Raw genomic sequence first — 19258 nt, 5'->3', positions numbered from 1 at the left:
AGCCAGAGTGTTCCTTGGAGGCCAGGATGGCTAAGCTTTGTCTCTCATACTTTGGACATATTGTCAGGAGGGAACAGTGACTGGAGAAGGATGTCATGCTGGGTAAGACGGAGGGTCAGAGAAAAAGAGGAAGACCCCCAATGAGATGGATCAGCCAGGTGACATAACTGATGGCATCAAGTGTGACAGAGCCTTGGAAACACCAGGAGGCAGTTCTAGTCCATCCTATTGGGTTAATATGAGTTAGAATCAACTCACCAGCAATGGGGTTAAACTGCCTCCCTGTGACCATGTCAGTTCTTCTACACAATGTACTCTAACTCCCTTAGTGTTTGACATTGTCCAGTTCCATACTTTTCTTCCTCATTATGCCCTTCTGCATGTCCGAGTTGACATAAAGTACTGCATTATATGAGAACAAGAACTGGGTTTTCTCATGGTTTTACAGAGATTACTACAGACAGACAATTCCTTGGAACTCACGTTTGCTGAATGAATTATTCCCAAATCCAAAGAAGTCCTGAGGTAAGAGAAGCCTTGTAGGGTTGTCATCCTGGGTTTCTGTGCCCATTGCAGCTCCAGATTACAGGGAGCCTCTACCAAATCTGTCCAGTCCAGACACCCAGCCTGCCCCTGTCTCACATCTTCCAAGACTGAGTAGCATGTGGGCCTGCTGACTGAGCCTTGCTGAGAAGGATTACATGCCACGCTGTGACTTCAGGACACTGTAGATTAAGCACTAGACTGCAAGGTCGGCCATTCAAGCATACTGGTCAATCCTCGGAAACCCTACGAGGTCACTATGAGTCGGAATTGACTCCACAGCACTTAACAACAACACATCAGAACTGAAGTCTTTTTTCAGCTTGGAGTACAAGCTTGGTTACAGCCTAGTTAGTGACTCCAAAATCTAGTAAATCCACAGATTATCCATAAATAACTCTGGAATCTCGTATGTTCATAGGCTATTCCTAAAATTGTTACCTTCCCTCAATGATAAGACAGGAAAAGGAGGTGGTCCTGGTAAGGCTATTTGCATTCTGGCTCCGAATCATGAAGCCCATTGCTTTTCTATAGGCACTGGGATGCTGCTTTAGCTGCTCTGTCTAAGGAATGGGAGGCCCCCCGCCAGGGCCAACTGCTGCTGCAGGAGGCAGACCTGTCGGCCCTCCGGCTTTTGGAAGCCTTGCTTCAAACCGGGCCCCACCTGCTCCTTCAAACATATATGTTTCTAGCCTCTGACTTCACAGATACTGTTCCAGGTGAGTAACTTTCACAATGAAACCCAACTGACCAACTACCCAAGGGGGACAAAAATACATTCTTTATTCAACAAAACCCCCAATCTGTCTCCTTGCTTGAAAAAATCAGGTATCTCCTTAGGTGGTGCAGATTGTTAAGGTTTTGACTACTAGCCAAAGGCTGACAGTTCAACCCCACCCTGAAGTGCCTTAGAACACAAGTCTGCTGATCTGCTTCCAAAGGGTCACAGCCTTGCAAATTCTATGGAGCAGATCTACCCTGACACATACATGGAGCTGTCAAGTGGTAGAGCTGACTCCACGGCAACTGACAGCAGTAAACAGCCCACAACACACTCTGATAGTTCAATTTGGCTTTCATTTGGAGTTTTAAGTTCCTAGAAAGTTGATTATTTCATGGAGTTTAGGTTCTAAAGTCTGTCCATAGGAGAGAAAGCATATATAGCCACAATTACCCTTGAAAATAAGGAGCTCTGGTAGTGTGGTGGCTATGAATCGGGCTGCGAACCACAAGGTCAGCAGTTCGAAACTACCAGCTGTTTCGTGGGAGAAAGATGAGACTTTCTGCTCCCTTAGAGATTTACAGCCTCAGAAACTCTATAAGGTTGCTATGAATCAGAACCAACCCCACGGTACATAACAACCACAACAACAACAACCACAGAGGGCTTAGAGGATCCATGACTTCAATTTTTTTTTCTAAAGGACATAGAAAGGAAGTGCCCAGCTAATTTTCTGGGAAAGAATATCTACTACACTGAACAAGAGTCCTCGCTTCTTTCTCATTCATTTCTTTCAGTATATACACATGTGCATTGGTACATAGAATTGTTATGTTCCTACTACAGGTGAATGTGCTATTGAAGTCAAATTTTAATAAGAGGTTAGATTTCACACAGAAGAAACTTCATGAAGGAGTTTTTATGTAGTGCTGTTGATTTAAAACTAATGTCTGTTCACCTCTCTTCCAGGGGTGAGTGCCGTGTTTTCCTGGTTTTCACTGTCCTGGGCTCTGGTGTCCTATGCTCGTTTCATGGGCTTCATGAAACCAGGCCACCTCTCCATGCCATGGGCTGCCCTTGTCTGCCAGCAAATCTGGAGGATGGGCATGTTGGGAACCCGCGTCCTGAGTCTGATTCTGTTTTACAAAGCTTACCACATCTGGGTTTTGGTAGTTGGAGGTAAGCTGAGCATATGTTCTGGTTATGTATTGCCATGTAACCAAAATCACCAAACGTGTTGCTTTTGAGTTGATTCCAATTCATAGCAAACCATTAGACAAAGTAGAAATGCCCCTTAGAGGAGTTTCCAAGGCTGTAATCTTTACAGGAGCAGACTGACTCACCTTTCTCCTATACAGTGGCCAATGGGTTCAAAACCCTGACATTTTGGTTAGGAGCCCTGCACTCAACCATTGGGCCACGAGAGCTTCTCTGTTGAATAACAAATGGCCCCAAAGTTTAATGGCTTAAAATGTGATCTCCCAGGTTCTGGGCTGGTTTTCATGTGGAGTATCACATGTGCTTGTAGTACAATAGCAGCGGTCTGGATTCATTCAGAGGCCCAACTAGCTGGACTTACAAGATGCCTTCACTCAAACATAGAAAATCTCAGTGCCCTTTCTCTTCAGCAAGATAGCATGGACTTCATGCATGTTGTTGTTGCTGAGTGCTGTCAAGTCGATTCCAACTCATAGCAACTCTGTACAGGTGCCCAAGAAGCAGCCAGTGGATTTGAACCACCAGCTTTGTGGTTCACAGTCCAGTACTTATCTGATAGTACCACACCATGAGTCCTGGACTTCATGCCTGGCAACTGAGAATTCCAGGAGAAAGGAGGTAGAAACTGCCAGGCGCCGAACTTGCACAGTGTTGCCTCTGCCACATTCTGTGGTGTTGTTCAGCTAAGATTCATAAGTGTACAGGGATGAAAAGTATTCATGGTGGCTATTTTTAGACATAATCTTCCATAGCTCAGATATCCAAACCTCAAAAGTCCCAGCTAACTCTAGAGTTAGCTGTAAGGATTCCTAGGTACAGTGCCAAGTTTTCTGTATCCATGGATTGAAATCTTCTCGTTAGAAAAGCTGTCACTCAAATAGGAGAGAGGTCTTACCTTCCCAGACCCAATTTTACTTAGAGTCTTCAAAAATTGGTCATTTTGTTTAAATGCTGAATATTTGGTATCTTTTCTGTTTCCAGTAGAACATCTGCACTGAGCCAGGTCTTCCTCTGCCCTCAGTTTGGCAACACCCAGACATGAGTGATGATGGCAGGAAGTCAGCTGACTGTGCAGGGCAACTGAATGAGTCCTGTGTGCCTCTGCCAAGAAGGGGGTTCTTTCTGGTCATCAGTGAATGCACTCCACAGCAGAAACAGTGCCCTCTTGTTTTAAGAGTACTGAAGAAGTTGAGAAAAATTTAAATCTTAGGTCTAGCATAAACATTAATGCATTTATTGGCAGAAAAGAGAATTTTTAAAAGAAAGTATGCTCCTAAAGCAAAATTGTCAATTATATCATTATTGATTTTTCGAAAAATTCAACTTGAGCTCTTATATGATAATATTCATCTAAAATATATCAATAAAAATTACAGCCAGGTAGATCACTTCATGTTCTTTCTTTCTAGTGTGGAGGGTCTTAGCTCTTGTAGTTACAACTTAAAAAGCTCCTTAAACACTTTGGGGGCCCAAAAGAGACAAGTAGATACTAAGTGGTAATTATTCTTGACATGAGTCTTTTTTTTCACATATAAGTTAGGTAAAAGGACCTTCTTAAGGACCTAATAAGAGAATGTAAGGAGCTCTCGTAGCATAGTAGTTATAAGTCAGCCTGTTAATCTCATGGTCAACAGTTCGAAATTACCAGTGGTTCCTCAGGAGAACGATGAGGCTTTCTCTTCCCATAAAGATTTACAACCTTGGAAACCCTATACAGGGTCACTATAAGTCAGAACTGACTCCACAGCACATAACCACCACCAATAAGATTTACAACCTTGGAAACCCTATACAGGGTCACTACGAGTCAGAACTGACTCTACAGCACATAACCACCACCAATAAGATAATATATGAAGGGATCTTAAAAAGTTTGTGGAGAACCTAGAACCATTCTATGATGGTTACTAGCAAGCTCTGGGAGTGTGGTGGAGTATAAGTTGGGCTGCTAACCACAAGGTCAATAGTTTGAATCTGGCAGTCCCTCCTTGGGAGAAAGATGAGGTTTTTATTGCTACCATCCAGATTTGGAGCCTTGAGAACCCTGTACAGGGTCACTATGAGTTGGAACCAACTTGGTGGCATATGACTACCACCATCATCACCATGATAGTTACTTGGTAAAGGGAGGGTATTCATAGGCTAGAGGGTAGACACATGTTAACATGGATGACGTGGCAGGCAATATAAAACAAGAGGGAGGTTACAGAGGAAAGAAAAAGGTAGTGGGAGACACGAGGAGAAATGGAGGAGTTAAAGTGAATAGAGGTAAATACTGTTAACTGATGGTACATGAAGGGGATTGCAGTCATTGTAATGAAGCAAAGTATATGGTTTGTTGAAAGTAAAACTGATCATCTGTTCTATAAACCGTTTACTCAATTCACAATAAAAAGTTAAGAAAAAAAAAGTTCATGGAAAAATTCTACTGTCTTTCAATTCCATTTTTCCTTGAACTTTTTAAAGCCTCTTGTACACTGCGGATAAAATGTATTGATTTTCTAGGCCTCTCAGGTCTTTGGTGGGTTTCAGTCTCTCTTCTCAGTCGGAAGTCTGAGTCAGGGATGATCGGAGAAGAGAGTGGTGTGTCCAAAAGCTCTGGTGTCTGTGTCCTTGGCAGACTCACCTTCCCTGAGCCTCCCCTCCGAGACCCTCCCTTCCACTGTTCTGGCCTCTCCCCAGGTGCCCACTGGCTGGTGATGACGTTCTGGCTTGTGGCACAGCAGAGTGACATCATCGAAAGCACCTGCCACTGGAGACTGTTCAACCTGCTCGTTGGGGCTGTGTACATCTTCTGCTACCTTAACTTCTGGGACAGCCCTTCCAGAAATAGGATGGTCACATTCTACTTGGTAAGTGACTCTTAAGAAGTTTTAATATATACATATATATGTGTGTGTGTGTGTATACTAGTATATGCATATCTATTTAACAAGGAATAGCTTAGTTTTAGGAAAAATCCAAAACAGAAGTATCGTTTTGAACAGAGATGACAGGCTCTGAAAATAATAAATAAACATCCAATTGTTTCCTAATCATTATGTTAATAACTAATGTATCTGGTATTTTTTTTTTCCTTTAACTACTCTCTATACCAAGGAGCTCTGGTAGCGTAGTGGTTACGAATCGGGCTGCGAACCACAAGGTCAGCAGTTCGAAACTACCAGCTGCTCCGCGGGAGAAAGATGAGGCATTCTGCTCCCGTAAAGATTTACAGCCTCGGAAACCCGGTTCAGGGTTGCTATGGATCGGAACCAACTCCACAGCACTTAACAACAACAACAACTCTCTATACCAGACCATTTGATAAATATAATTACACATTAACAATATATGTCATATACACAACACCCATTTTAATCAACTCAATTTCTAAGTGTTCGCTATTAAGTTCAAGGCATTGTTCTAGATAGTATAAAAAGCAGAAAGATAATGTGCAATGCCTGTCTTCAGGTTGCTTCTAGTCTACTAGGGAGGATAGGCTCTACACCCAAATCACCAAAACACAAGGAGAAAACTGGTAAATGATGATGTTGTTAAGTGCTGTTAAGTTGGTTCTGACTCATAGCGATCCTGTATAGGGTTTCTAAGGAGCAGCTGATGGGTTTGAATTGCTGACACTAGGGTTAGCAGTCCAGTGTTTACCCTACAGAACCACACTAGGAATCTAAATGATTGTTATTAAACATCTGCGAGTCAATTCTGACTCATAGTGACCCTGTATAGGGTATCCAGAACTCCTGGTGTGGGGCTATAGGATCAGTACTGGACTGTGAACCACAAGGTTGGCAGTTCAAACATACCAGCTTCTCCTAAGAAATCCTATACAGGGTCGCTATAAATAAGAACTGACTTCACAGCACTCAACAACAACATAGGGTTTCTGAGGAGCTGGTGAGTTTGAACCACCAACCTTATGGTTAGAAGTTCAGTATTTATCCTATAACACAATAAAGTTTAGAGCCCAAAGGAGCAACTATGAGCATCACTTCTCATTGGGACTAGAAAGTGGAATTTGAGCTGGACTGTGAATGTCAAAGGAGAGACGAGAGCAACAAGCATTTAGTAGCACAGATTTTGGAGTCAGACATGGTTGCATTAGGAGCCCTTCCAATAACAAATCTTGGGACCTCAGCCAAGAATTTAAATTATCTGAGCCTGTCACTTCATCAGCACATTAAGGAATAATACCACCTAATTCTCAGAATTTCTGTGAAGATTAAGTAAGGTCCACTTACTTTGCAAGGTTCCTGTGAAGGTTAAATAAAATAGCAGACATAAATAACTTGGCACAAAATAAACAATAAATAGTGGCTGTTACTAATATTTCAAGATAAACAGATTTTAACTCAGGCATTCCAGCACAGTGACATGAGAAGTTGTAAGGGACAGGAAAACGCAGCACCTAGCCAGGAAAAGGATGGACTCCTATGTTTAAGGGGACTGCTTAGGTTGGTGACTTCACAAGCTATGGAGCCAGGCAGATGTAACAGGACTTGTGAGTTTAGACAAGTAACTGAATCTCACCAAGAGTAAGCTTCCACGTTTGAAAACCAAGACTACTAGTGCCTGTGATAGTTAAGGTTTTGATTGGCCCGGGGTTCTGTGGTTTGGCAGTTGAGATGTAGCTATCCCTCATGTTGTGATTTAATGTGATAAACCAACAGGACGATTAAGGATGGGATTGTTGATATTGTGAAGTACTGTCAAGTCAGTTCCAACTCATAGCGATCCTGTATAGGGTTTCTGAGAAGGGGCTGATGAGTTTGAACCACTGAACTTCCAGTCCAGTGCTTATTCACCAAGACGCCAAAGGATGTTGTTGTTGTTGTTAAGTTCAGTCAGTTCTGACTCATAGCAACCCTGTATAAGGGTTTTGAGGAGCAGCTAGTAAGTTTGAACTGCCAACCTTGAGTTAAGAGCAATTAGGTAGGAAAACTATAAATAAGATACTACTTGGAGTGGGATCTAAAATAGTGGCCCTGAGGGCCCCATCAGGCATTTGTAGTGATTCTTTCTATTGACAGAGAAACATCTAGTTGAAAAATTTGCATCTCAGTGTCCTAGGTCCCTAGCAGCACAGTGAAGGGAAAAATGGATTTTTAGGGTTTAACAGCCAATATTTCTGATAGTGTAGTGGTTAAGAGTCAGGTTGCTAATCTCATGGCCAATAGTTCAAAACTACCAGAAGATCCTTGGGAGAAGATGAGACTTTCTGCTCCCATAAAAATTTACATCCTTAGAAACCCTATACGGACTCTCTATACCGACTCCATGACACATCACTACCTCCATCACTCAGATCTTTTGCTTCTGAGCTATATGAAAGAAGTTATTTGCTATTTCTACATACCAATGCTTTCATCCCTCAAATGATTGTGGCTAGGATTTATAAGATAATAAATATGAAGCAAAGAGCCTATGGGCTAACAGGTCTAGATCTAGATCAGGGTTTGGGAACTGCTGGTCTGCAGGCTGTATAAGGCTTATGAAATCATTTAGTCTGGCCCTGCCAAAGCACCACAGTTCTAGCCATCACGTTAAAAGTGAGTTAATTAAATTTTGTTGGATCAAATGTAGCAGGTTAATTTTTATTTTTTAAAGTTTTTATTGTGAATTATGTGTTAGTTTACATGGGTGAAGATTATCTTTACATTCATCCTATCGTACTTTGTTTCATTGTAATGATCACAACCCACAATCAACTGCATGCATCATCAAACACCCCACACTCCTGCCCCCTGGCTGCCAGCACACAACCCCTCTCCCTTCCTGAGTCCATAGTCCCTAGTCGCTCCTTCTGTCCACATTATTGCCTCTGCCTTCATCCCTAGTGTCACTGCCTCTCTGACATGGTCTCACACTTCACTTTTTTCCCTTGATGGTTCCAGGGATTTCCTCTCCTGGACTGCAAAATCAGCTGCTCCCCTCTTTCTGTTACCAAACATTTACATTTACCTTCCCAACCCTCACTGTCAGACCTGATAGCAGTCATTCCCTATCAAACCACAGTAGTCCTTTCCCCCTCACCTTTTATTAACCCCATCCAGACAGTTTAGAAACAATTCAGTGGAGGTTCTACCTTTCCCTGTATCCTCTGGAGCTAGGTTCCCTATTGAAAGCTTGTAAGCCAGTCACTTCTTGCCTTTGTAGTCCCCCCATTTTGGGTAGCCAATGTCTAAGTTCTCCTTCCCTGTCGACCCTGTGTACCAAGGGGGTGGGAATGATCCTCACTGTAGAGATACGTCTGCTCCTTTGTCATACTGCATCCACAAGCATAGGTCAAGATCATCCACTTATAGTGGGTTACTCCTTTTTTTCCCCCTCTTCTTTCTTCCTCTAGTCATGTTCTGATCATCCAGCCATTGATGCCAGGTTAAATGGGTACTATCTGCCAGTGTGGGTGTTCTTGTGCATCCCCCCTCACTTTATATCAGCTGAATGCTTCACACTCTGTTCTAGTCCTCTGGGGCCATGTCCCTGCCCCTGGGCTCAGGAGTCCCCAGGTCTCATCATACTGCTGGGTAACTAGGTCTCAATCCAGGTTAACAGGAGTCTGTTGAATGTGGTCAGACTTAGTTCACAATTTCATTGCTGTTTTTCCCCCTCTTCCCCTTATCAGTGACACAACAGGTTAATTTTTAAGTTGATAATTTTGTATGGTCCATGAACAATGTTCTAAATTTTCTAAAAAAAGAGTTCCCCATCGCAATCTAGATAAAATAATAGTTAAGTACATACATACATAAATGAGAGAAGGATACAACGATGTGTAACCTCACCATAAAGAGGTCAAATAACTTTCAGGATAAACTATTAAAACTATGAACCCATGTAAGGAAGATGACCAGTCACATCTGGGATATGATGTGGAAGATAGAGGGGGTTCAGCCATGGGAGTATAGAAAAGGTATGATCAGAGAGTGGACAGTTCCCATCAAGAGGGTGGCCTGGCCCACAACATGAGAATCCACTCCCTGAGGTGGGCAAGACTGGGCAATCCCAGCTCCATGACATCAGTAATCCAGTATGCAACAAACTCTCCTTTTGGTTATTCAAGAACCCTAGGCATCTTCTGATCAGATCAGGCTGAGTGTTGAGACCCTGGAGCCGTTATATCCTCTGGGTGGACAACTGATGCCAAGTGTCTGAACCTACAAAGCTGAGAGTCACACCCTGCAGGGACACACTGAAGTACCGTCTTCTGTGCCATTCAGCAAACATAGACCAGTGGTGTCCTCCAAAAGTCTGCTGAAGGGGCTGCACCCTCCCTGACCAGAACTCTCCCAGCCCAGCCCTCAGGATATCATGCCACACTTGGAAGTGGTCCCACAGAGCACAGGCCCAAATGAGCCTTAGGAAAAGCAACAGAGGCCTGTCTAGAAGCCTGTTTCGGGAAAACCAATTTTAGCCCAATCCAACCATCACCCATCTATTTTGAACCCATTCATGGGCAATTAAGAAACACACCACCCTCATGCTCCCATCAGTAATAATATAAAAAAATTAAGTCTCCCATTCTGTTGGAGAAATGGCCCTCTATTCTTTATGAACCAGATTTCTATTAAACTATAGTATCTCAGCACTGGACTTCAAACCACAAGCTTGGCAGTTAAAACCCTCCAGTTGCTCTTAGGAAATCCAATACAGGGTCGCTATGAGTCAGAACCCACTTGACGGCACTTAATAGCAACAACAATGGAGAAGTAGTAGCTTAAACAACAGTGCATTTCACTAGATCAAAGAAGTAACTTTTAGGGTTACTCTTGCATTTATTCACTCAGTTTATATATAAGTTCAATAAGTCAAAGATTTCTTTCAAAGGAAGTTTAGGGCTTTCCTGTTCTAACCTTGAGACCCTGAAAATAATATCAAAAACATGTTTCCAGTGTACCAAATACTGTTCTAAATTTGCTAGCTATCTTATTTATCACAAAACTTTGTGGGATAAAACCCATTTTATGGATGATGAAACTAAGGCTCATGAAGGCATCATAACCAACTAGATAAACCAAACCCATTGCCACTGAGTTGTTTCCAACTCACAGCAACCCTATGGGGCAGAGTAGAGCTGTCCTCTATGGTTTCTAGGCTGTAGGAGCCGTTGTTGGGTTCAAACTACCCACTTTTTGGTTAGCATATGGGCGCTTAACCACTTCCCAATTAATGCTCCTTAACCAGAAAGAAATGAGATTCAAATCTAATTGGTTTGAAGCAACAGGTCAAGCTCTTAACTGCCATACCACACTGCCTGGCATGAGAAATAATTAACTCATGGATTTAAGTTTCAAGAATGTTTTAAGCTGGAAGGGGCTTTAGAATGCCAAGTGCAACTGTTTCTAAACCTAACTGGTTATCAAGGAGTTTTCCCAAAGCAGAGATTCCCAGGGCTCACCTCAGCTTCTAATTCAGCAGGTGTGAGTTGAACTCAGGAATCAGCATTGTGGAAAAAGCCTTAGGTGACTCTGATGACCAGCCACATTTGAGAACTACCCATCTATGTTGTTATTAAGTGCCTTCCAGTCACTTCTGACTTATATCAACAGTGTGGGGTTTTCAGGGAACAAATGGTGGGTTTGAATTGCCAACCTTATGGTTAGCAGTCTGGTGCGTATCTTATAGCCCCACACCAGAACCCCCAACTCATCTATGCTAAACTCCTTTTTCAGAGGTGGAAAATGGCCTCTGAATAATTTTTCAATTTAAATAGAAACTTGAACCTCTTTCACTCATTATTGATCCATTCATTTGAACACACACAGAACTTCTACCATGTGCTAGAAAAGGAATTAGATGCTAGGGTATGAGAAGGTCATAGTCTAAGTGGCCACAAAGACTCAAGAAGGTTAATGAAAACCACCGAGATAAGAGACGTGATGTGATCAAAGTCCCCCAAGAATACAACAGGCTGTGAAGTCAGGGGAGGCTTTACACAAGGTGACATTTGTACTAGCTCTTGAGAGAGACATGAGACTTGTCTAATGGAAAAGGAGGGCAGGTGGCAGGGAGGGCTTTAAGGGCATTTTAGGCAAAGCTGTGAAAACAATGACCATGAAGAACATGGGATTCCACAGGAAATGGAATGTGACTGAAGTATGAATGTGGGGGACATCATGGTGGAAGATTACCTGCAAATGAAGATTGAGGCTAGATAATGAACAAGTCTAGAGCTGGCAGCTGGGGAGGAGGCTTGATCCTGAGGTTCTGATACTGTTTTGAGGACATCTGACCTGTGATAAAGTAAATCACTCTGGTGTGGAGGAGAGATTGCAGAGAAAGAATGAACAAATAGCAAATCGGAGCCCAAGCGGTAAAGGGGCCAGAATGAAAATATTGATAAGGATAAGAAAGAGGTGATACATTTAAGATAAACTTAAGAATTATAATCAGTAGGACCAGACAGCTAATTAGATGTGCTTAAGGAAGACGTGGAAAGAGAACAACTCCAAGTTTTCTGGATTTGGTCACTGGACAAAGCCCCTTAGTGACATAATGCCTGGTAGACCTTTTATTTATTTAGTTTGCATTTCACTTGGTTTTTTAGATTGAATTTGTCATAAGGAAAATTGTTGAATGAGAGGAAGTACTTAGAGTCACAACACATATTAGACACTGGAGAGAGAATAATTAAATCAAAGCAACAAGAGGCGGGTGGGAGACAGTCAGAGGGAGCCCACCTTTCGACAATAAGTCTAGAAATCTGGGGAAAAGCAAAGGGTTAGAAGAGAAACAAACTTCTCTTCAGCCCTTCCTCCTCCCTCAGGGCCAGGAGTCAGAATACCACTAAGTGAACAGGTCAGAACAGAAGGCTTCTCCCATCTCATGTCCAAATGCCACTTCCCTGCACCCTTCTCAAGAGTGGCTGCTTGGGCCTCAGCCAACAGAAGTGGAGGGGCTGGGAGAGAGGTGTCCAGAAGGGGACTCACTACTGATTTTCCTCTGGCTGGAGGTGGACAGGAAGGAGACACAGCTCAAATACTGAGCAACCAAAAAAAGATGTTGAGAAACAAGAAAATGAAAATCAGCTGGAGGCCAGATGGCCCTGTCCCAAATCCACAATTGTGCCTTGACCGGAAGGGTATTGGAAAACATGGTGTAAAAGCCAAAACGCAAAAAGGCACCAACACCAAATGAGAAGTGAGAGCCCCCAGTATCACCAAATGGCTGTTATCCCCTTCTGCCATCTGGAGCTGGTCACTGGCCCCAGAGGCAAGGGGGAGTTTTTAGTCTGTGATCCTGGGGCTTCTGACTTCCCTCATCCATAAAGTGGGACAACAATCTACTCTCTGTGGGTCCTAGCTTTACACACTGGGCACTCTTGCCGCTTGGGACATGTCTCCAGGCACTGATGAATATAGGACCAACAGTACACACACTGACCACACCTCCCCAAGTTGTCTCAAGATATATATTACATTCGAAGGTCCTGCCTGCCCTGCCCCGCTTGCAGTTTGGTTCTTCAGGGACAAGTCCTATGCCTCTTCTGCTACCACAGCCAATTCTATTTCTCCTCCCTGTACCCCTGCAGTGCACCCAAACACACAAACACACACCCCAGCAAACAAGAAATCGCCTACTGCCCACAATTGTTGTTCTGTGGAACCTTTTAAACATTGCTTACCAGAGCCCAAAGAAAGGTGTGGGAAGAATGGACATATTAGGATTTTTATGCATCTCCAAATAAAGTGTTTAATTCTCTTCTCATTTAAATTTTCTACGATTAAAGTAAATGCACTAAATTACCTGGGCAAAACTTTGCAAGACTTTTAGTATAACACTTATAATTTCCCTTTGTTTATTAAAAATATTTCATACACAGTATTTAGTGCATCATCTTTAATTTGTGTCACATTTCTTCACCTTAGAAAATATATTTTTTATATTTAAAAATTGGAATCTCAAAACTAATAAACCAGTGAGAACTGGAAATACAATGAGCTTTCTGAAAGAGCTCTGCCATCTTGGACATCAGTGAAAAACACGCTCTATTCAAGGTCAGCGGTTCAAGCTCACCAACTGCTCCTCGGAAACACTATACAGGGTCGCCATGGGTCCAAATCTACTCTAAGGCACTTCACAACAATTCACCGGAGCATCCTCTTTCTGCCACCTACTGGTAGCATACCAAAGTGAACTTTAAAGAGGCAAATGGAAACATTGCGAAGTTGTAAATGAAAGTTTGTGATTCGAGCTTACTGGAGTTCAGTGGCATTTATGAACTCTGCAAATATTTTAAATTATTCTGTTTTAGCAGAAATCAAGGTTTAAATAATGTGAGAACTGAAAATTATATCAAATAAAAAACAAGTCTGCTCTCTCAACCCAGTCTGAATCACCAAAAGTAGCAATTTAGACTGTGCCCTAATACTTTATGTTCGTTTCTAACTCATCAGACACTTTAATGAACCATACTAAAAACAGGAAGCCCCTACTTTTAGCAGAGATGTTCTCATTCAGACCAGATTCCTGCTCTGGGAGGGTCTGGCAGTAATGAGTGCCCCCCTGGGTACTAAGGAGGGAATGAATGTCCAAGACTGAAGGATAAGGAACATTCTCGCTGTTGTGTGTATCTGACAAGATATAATGGCTCTTCCTTTGGTTCCACAGATAATGCTGATGGAGAACATCATCCTTTTGCTATTGGCCACCTATTTTCTCCAGGAGGTATCGTGGAGCAGCCTCTGGGTGATAGTAGGTGTCATGTCTGGATTTCTGATTGGTAAGATCCCACCACTCTCCTGTCTGGTTTATCTACATTGAATCCCAACTTAGGAAATTGTCCACTCAGGCTCAGTTAAATGGAGACCAGGGAATAGAGTTCAGTGCACTGTACAGACCAGGGAATGAGACACTGAACTCAGCATACTTCTGCCTTGTTTGACTACTCTCCTAACATTAAGGCTGTCCACTTCTACCTAAATTGCCTTGTGTTAGGTGCCCACACCAGATGCCATCTGAGCATCTCAGGTGGCTCCTAAAACCTGTTGCCATCAAGTCAGTTTTGGCCACAGTGACCCCATGTACGGAGTAGAACTGATCCATAGGGTTTTCTTGGCTACAATCTTTATGAAAACACATCCCCAAGTCTTTCTGCCATGGTTCCGGTGGGTGGGTTCGAACCATCAACTTTTCAGTTGGCATGTGATCCTTTTGTTGTTAGGTGTTATTGTGTCAACTCCAACTCATAGTAACCCCAGTTGTTGTTAAGTGCTGTTGAGTCAATTCTGACCCATAGCGACCCTGTTATAGGGTTTCTGAGCAGTGACTGGTAAACTTAAACCTCCAACCTTGCGGCTCAAAGTGACTTTGAAGTCCAGCTCATTAACCCACAGTAGCACCACACCAGGACTCCAGGTGACGGTAGAACTACCCAATAAGGTTTTCTAGGCTATAATCTTTATGGGAGTCGATGACCAGGCCTTTCTTCCTCGGAACCACTGAGTGGATTCAAACTGCTGACCTTTTGCTTAGCAGCTGTATGGAACACCATAAATGTCCTTCAAGCTACTCTTTTACAACTACACCCACTCCCCTCTGAGTCTTTACCCTCCCATTAGCTCCTGGCAACCACTAATCTATTTCCCTTTTCTAGAACTTTATCATTTCATAAATGTTATGTAAATAGACCTTACAGTATGTAACCTTTGGGGACTGACTTTTGCACTCAGCACATTTCTCTGGAGGGAGATTCCAGGTTGTGGCTCGTATAACTCAGTAATCTTGCATTTTTTTGCTGGGTGGTATTCCACTCTGTGGATGTACCATTCACCCTTTGAAGGGCATCTGGGTGGGCCTGCTTAAAATAACAGTTTGAGTAACCAGTTATTGACTTCTAAGATGCTTTTGTACATATGCTGAATGGTCAGCTGAATGGATTGCCCATGGTATGATCTGCAGTATCTAGACTGTGCTCACACACCATCACTACATACACACAGTTCACACTGCTCTGGTTGTTCTTGGCATATTTCAAGCCAGCCTTCCCAGTCGGAAGGGATGAATGTGGTTTGAGACTTGGGATGAATGGGATTTGCCTGCTAGGAAGTCTAGCCACTCATTTTGACTTTCTAATTAAGAAGCAGTTTAACTCTGTTCTGTGAGCACAGTAGGACCTGAAGTCACACTGTCTTCTCTTCCCTATTTCTTTCCACGTTTCAAAAACAAATGTCTAAACACCAATCCTAAAATGTGTTTCCCTCCTGAGAGCTGCAATGCTGATTTCCAAGCTAGTGTCCTTCCAGTGAGAACTGATTTTCTCCCTCAGTGAGTCAGCCACACAGGGTAGGAGAATACTGTCCAAGACCAAGTGTCCACATTCAGGCCCAGGTGCTTAGATGGTTGGGAGGAGAGAGATCAAATAGAATTAGGGCTGCCTCTTCTCATCCCTCTGCTCCATAAATGATGCCTGTACCGCTCACTCCCAAGTGTCCCATATAAAAGCCCTCAGTTGGAAAGACTGCATTAATGATAGTCACACAGACACAAAAAGCTCACATCTTCAAGCCAGGCAGCTCTGACTCAAATCTTGTCTCTTCCATTGTCTTTCTTTCTTTCCCTGACAAACATGTATTGAGTGTCCACTGCATACTAGCCTGGGACAACAGCAATCATTCCAACAGAGGAGGTGGCCTCATGAAAAATAAATATTCATTAAAAAGTTGTACTTAGTACTTGTCTGATGACAGACAGCTTAGTTCCTCTTTCTTGATGTTACATTGCACACTTGTAAAGGGGGTGAGTGATACTGATCTCACGGTAATTGTTAAGGATTTAAAACAAAATGCAAAGAGGGTGTGAACCCTGCCAGTTTCAGAATAAATACTGAACGCACAATTCTGTCTCCATTTCTTCAAGTTCCAGCCTTGTCACTAACTCTTGGTGACCTCAGATCTGCCTCTTACCTCTCTAATCCTCATTTGACATACAGAAAGTACCCATTGTGATCATCTTTCAGCTTCCTTCTAGCTCTTTCTTAGAAGCCAGTTAAGCAGTCAGTTACTAACCAAAAGGTTGACAGTTTGAACCCATCAAGAAACTCTGTATTAGAAAACGCTATGGTTTGCTCCCATAAAGATTATAGCCTAGAAAACCATATGAAGCAAGAGCAGTTCTGTCACATGGGGTCACTATGAGTTGAAATCAACTCCAAGGCACCTAACAACAACAACAATAGCTCTTTCACGCTGTGATTTCCTGGCTCCCTCAGGTTATTTTCCCCAGAACTTACTTCAAGTCTCAGGCTGTTTATAACAAGCACCCTGAAACAAGGCACTCCATCCAGTATTACAGGAAACTGGAAATAACGTGGGAGGATTACTGGAATGCTCTGGTAAAGAAATTATTGCAGTGGTCAACACTTCTGATCAAAATAAATTAAACTGACAACAATGTGATTAAGATGTTTATGTACAAAGGAAGTGTTGTTGTTGGTCATGGAAATTCCTTGATATGGGGTTTTTGATGAGCATGTTTAACCTCTGCTTAGGTCTTATTTGTTTTTGAGACTACTTCCTACCCACCCACCTTTTGGAATTTATCAACTGATGTGTTGATGGTTGAATTCTGAGCATTCAATCTAGTTGTTTGAAAGTCGAGTTAACCTTTTTAGCAAACATCTTATGTACAAACACACAAGCACGCATATCTAGAACATGCAATTGGAGCTACCTTCAAGGAAGAAAATCAGTCGATTTAAACTTTGTTATTAACTTTTTAAATTTAGACATTTTTTTCAGATTATAGAAGTTAGAGTATATTTAAATCTACCCCCAAATATTTCCATTCCAATGTGCCCTAAAGAGTCCAATATAGCCTTTCAAATTATACTGCTCTATACTTGCAGTGAAAATCTGCAAGCCACAGGGAGGATCCAGAGCTTCAAAGCATGTAACTTTGTGCTCTTTTTTCTTTCTCAGGCAGTGTCTCGCTGGTAATTTATTACAGCCTACTGCATCCCAAATCCACAGACATTTGGCAGGGCTTCATTAGGAAGTCCTGTGGCACTGCAGGTGGTGATAAAGCAGAGAAAGAATCCAACAGGTTGGGGAGTCCGAACTTGTGCCAAAGGGAAGGCTCTGAATTGACATGTCTGGAAACATCCCCCAGCCCAGACTGGGGCCCTTCAGGTGCTGATCTGCGGAGCCAAGTTACTGAGGAGGACTCTTTCCTGAGACACCACCACTGGCTGTTGGTGAAACTTGCCTTAAAAACCGGAAATGTGTCCAAAATCAATGCAGCCTTTGGAGATGACAGTACTGGATGCTTTTGCCCCCCAACATGGCAATCGAGTCAACAGTATAATCAACAGAGAAAACTTTTCTTTTCCCAGCAAGAGTTCCCATCATCACCCCTGGACATCCAAGCCTTAGAGAAAGTCTCTGATATCGAACGTGTCCCTAAAGCAGAGGCCGAGCCCTTGGAAACCTCAAGCTACGTCTCTTTCACCAGTGATCCTCACAACAGTGTGCCTGCTCAGAACTTGTCAAGTAGCCTGAAGGAAGGAACTGTGGTGTTGCCCTGTGAAGCCATAGTCACTGTGGTCCAGGAAAGAACTGTGAGTGAGCAGGCCAAAGAAGGGGAAGCACAGGAGGGTCCCACTCTATATTTCAGTGCCATCCTAGAAGGGGCCACATCTGTACACCAAGAAGGCAAGGCAACTCCACAGATGTCCTACTCTGGAAGGAGGATGGGAAAAAGTAACCCTGCCCAGCCTGCCTCACCTCAGTCGGTCACTAAACCCTTTCCTGTCACCATGGCTAATATTAGCCCCATCCTAGGCACTGGCCCAGGAAAAACCTTCCGCCCCAGTACAGGCTTCTCTGGAGGGATCCCAGGTAACTCAGAATGTGGAGATCGGCAGGAACCTTTGAGGGATCTAACTCATCCTGCTGCAGTAAGTATGTGGATGCCATTCCCAAAGACTAGACTGAGACCGGGGGATGAGCCCTGCCTCACTTCAACCCCTAAGTCTGAATCCATCCAAAGGGACTGCAACTGGAAGGAAAGGTGGAAGCAAGAGAGGAGTTTTTTCATCTGATCAGAATCATGGTGAAATAAGACAGTTGACCAGAAAGCCAAACAGATCAATGTGTCACATAGGAGAATTGATCTGGGTTTTAGATCTTTCCTTCTTCTGACACTGTATCCATAGGCTAATCACTTCTCTCTCTGTACCTCCATCACACCATTGAAAAATAAGGCAATGGGATCAGAGGCTTCCTAAGATCCCTTTATGAACACCATATATCACACATAGCCACATACTACAGTGTTCTCTCTCATGCGGTATAGGAGGAAGAGAAAAGACTTCTAGTCAAAATTGCCTTTTGTGAGCTATATCACATCCTTTTGTCATATTTTTGCTGTGGCTTCTAGGGAATTCAAAGGCAAAACCCAGAGTCCAATTTCATTCCAGGTTCTCATTAGCCAAGTTAGCGTCTCCTGTCACCCAGCGGTTATTAATGTGTCTTTTCAAAGATTCATTCTTGTGACATTATTTTATAAAATCTCACAGTTGTTACTGTTGTTAAGTGTCATCAAGTCAATTCTGACTCATAGAAGCCTTATACAGGCTAATGTAAATCCTTTTAAGTCAATGAAAAAATGTATGGTTATAACCATCAACATAAAATGACACTGAAAATACAAGTGTCATTCTGAAATTCCCATATCACTTTGGAAGTGATATTTTTCTTTTAAATACTCAGCCCTCCTTCCCACAGGTCTGCTGTGGTTCTTTGCCAGGCCCCTTCTCTCTGCTACTGACTTTCACTCCAT

At 42.8% G+C, this 19258-nt stretch overlaps 1 protein-coding gene and 1 pseudogene across 1 annotated transcript in view; one reads left to right on the top strand and one right to left on the bottom strand.

The window, feature by feature from the left end:
• XKR5 (XK, Kell blood group complex subunit-related family, member 5) overlaps window positions 1–18518 on the top strand; it is a 34305-nt gene extending 15787 nt beyond the window's left edge. Inside the window, exons 3-7 of the mRNA XM_006864320.1 lie at window positions 1078–1262; window positions 2234–2443; window positions 5165–5334; window positions 14090–14201; window positions 17398–18518. Of these exons, the coding sequence (XP_006864382.1) occupies window positions 1078–1262; window positions 2234–2443; window positions 5165–5334; window positions 14090–14201; window positions 17398–18518 (1798 nt within the window). The remainder of the gene's footprint in view (window positions 1–1077; window positions 1263–2233; window positions 2444–5164; window positions 5335–14089; window positions 14202–17397) is intronic.
• LOC102828420 lies at window positions 12454–13138 on the bottom strand (annotated as a pseudogene).
• Window positions 18519–19258: the final 740 nt, after the last annotated feature.

The sequence above is a fragment of the Chrysochloris asiatica genome, unplaced genomic scaffold (assembly GCF_000296735.1).
Source record: "Chrysochloris asiatica unplaced genomic scaffold, ChrAsi1.0 scaffold00064, whole genome shotgun sequence".
NCBI lineage: Eukaryota > Metazoa > Chordata > Mammalia > Afrosoricida > Chrysochloridae > Chrysochloris > Chrysochloris asiatica.
Note: the sequence above shows the minus strand (reverse complement) of the source record. Positions and strands in the feature narration are given on the sequence as shown.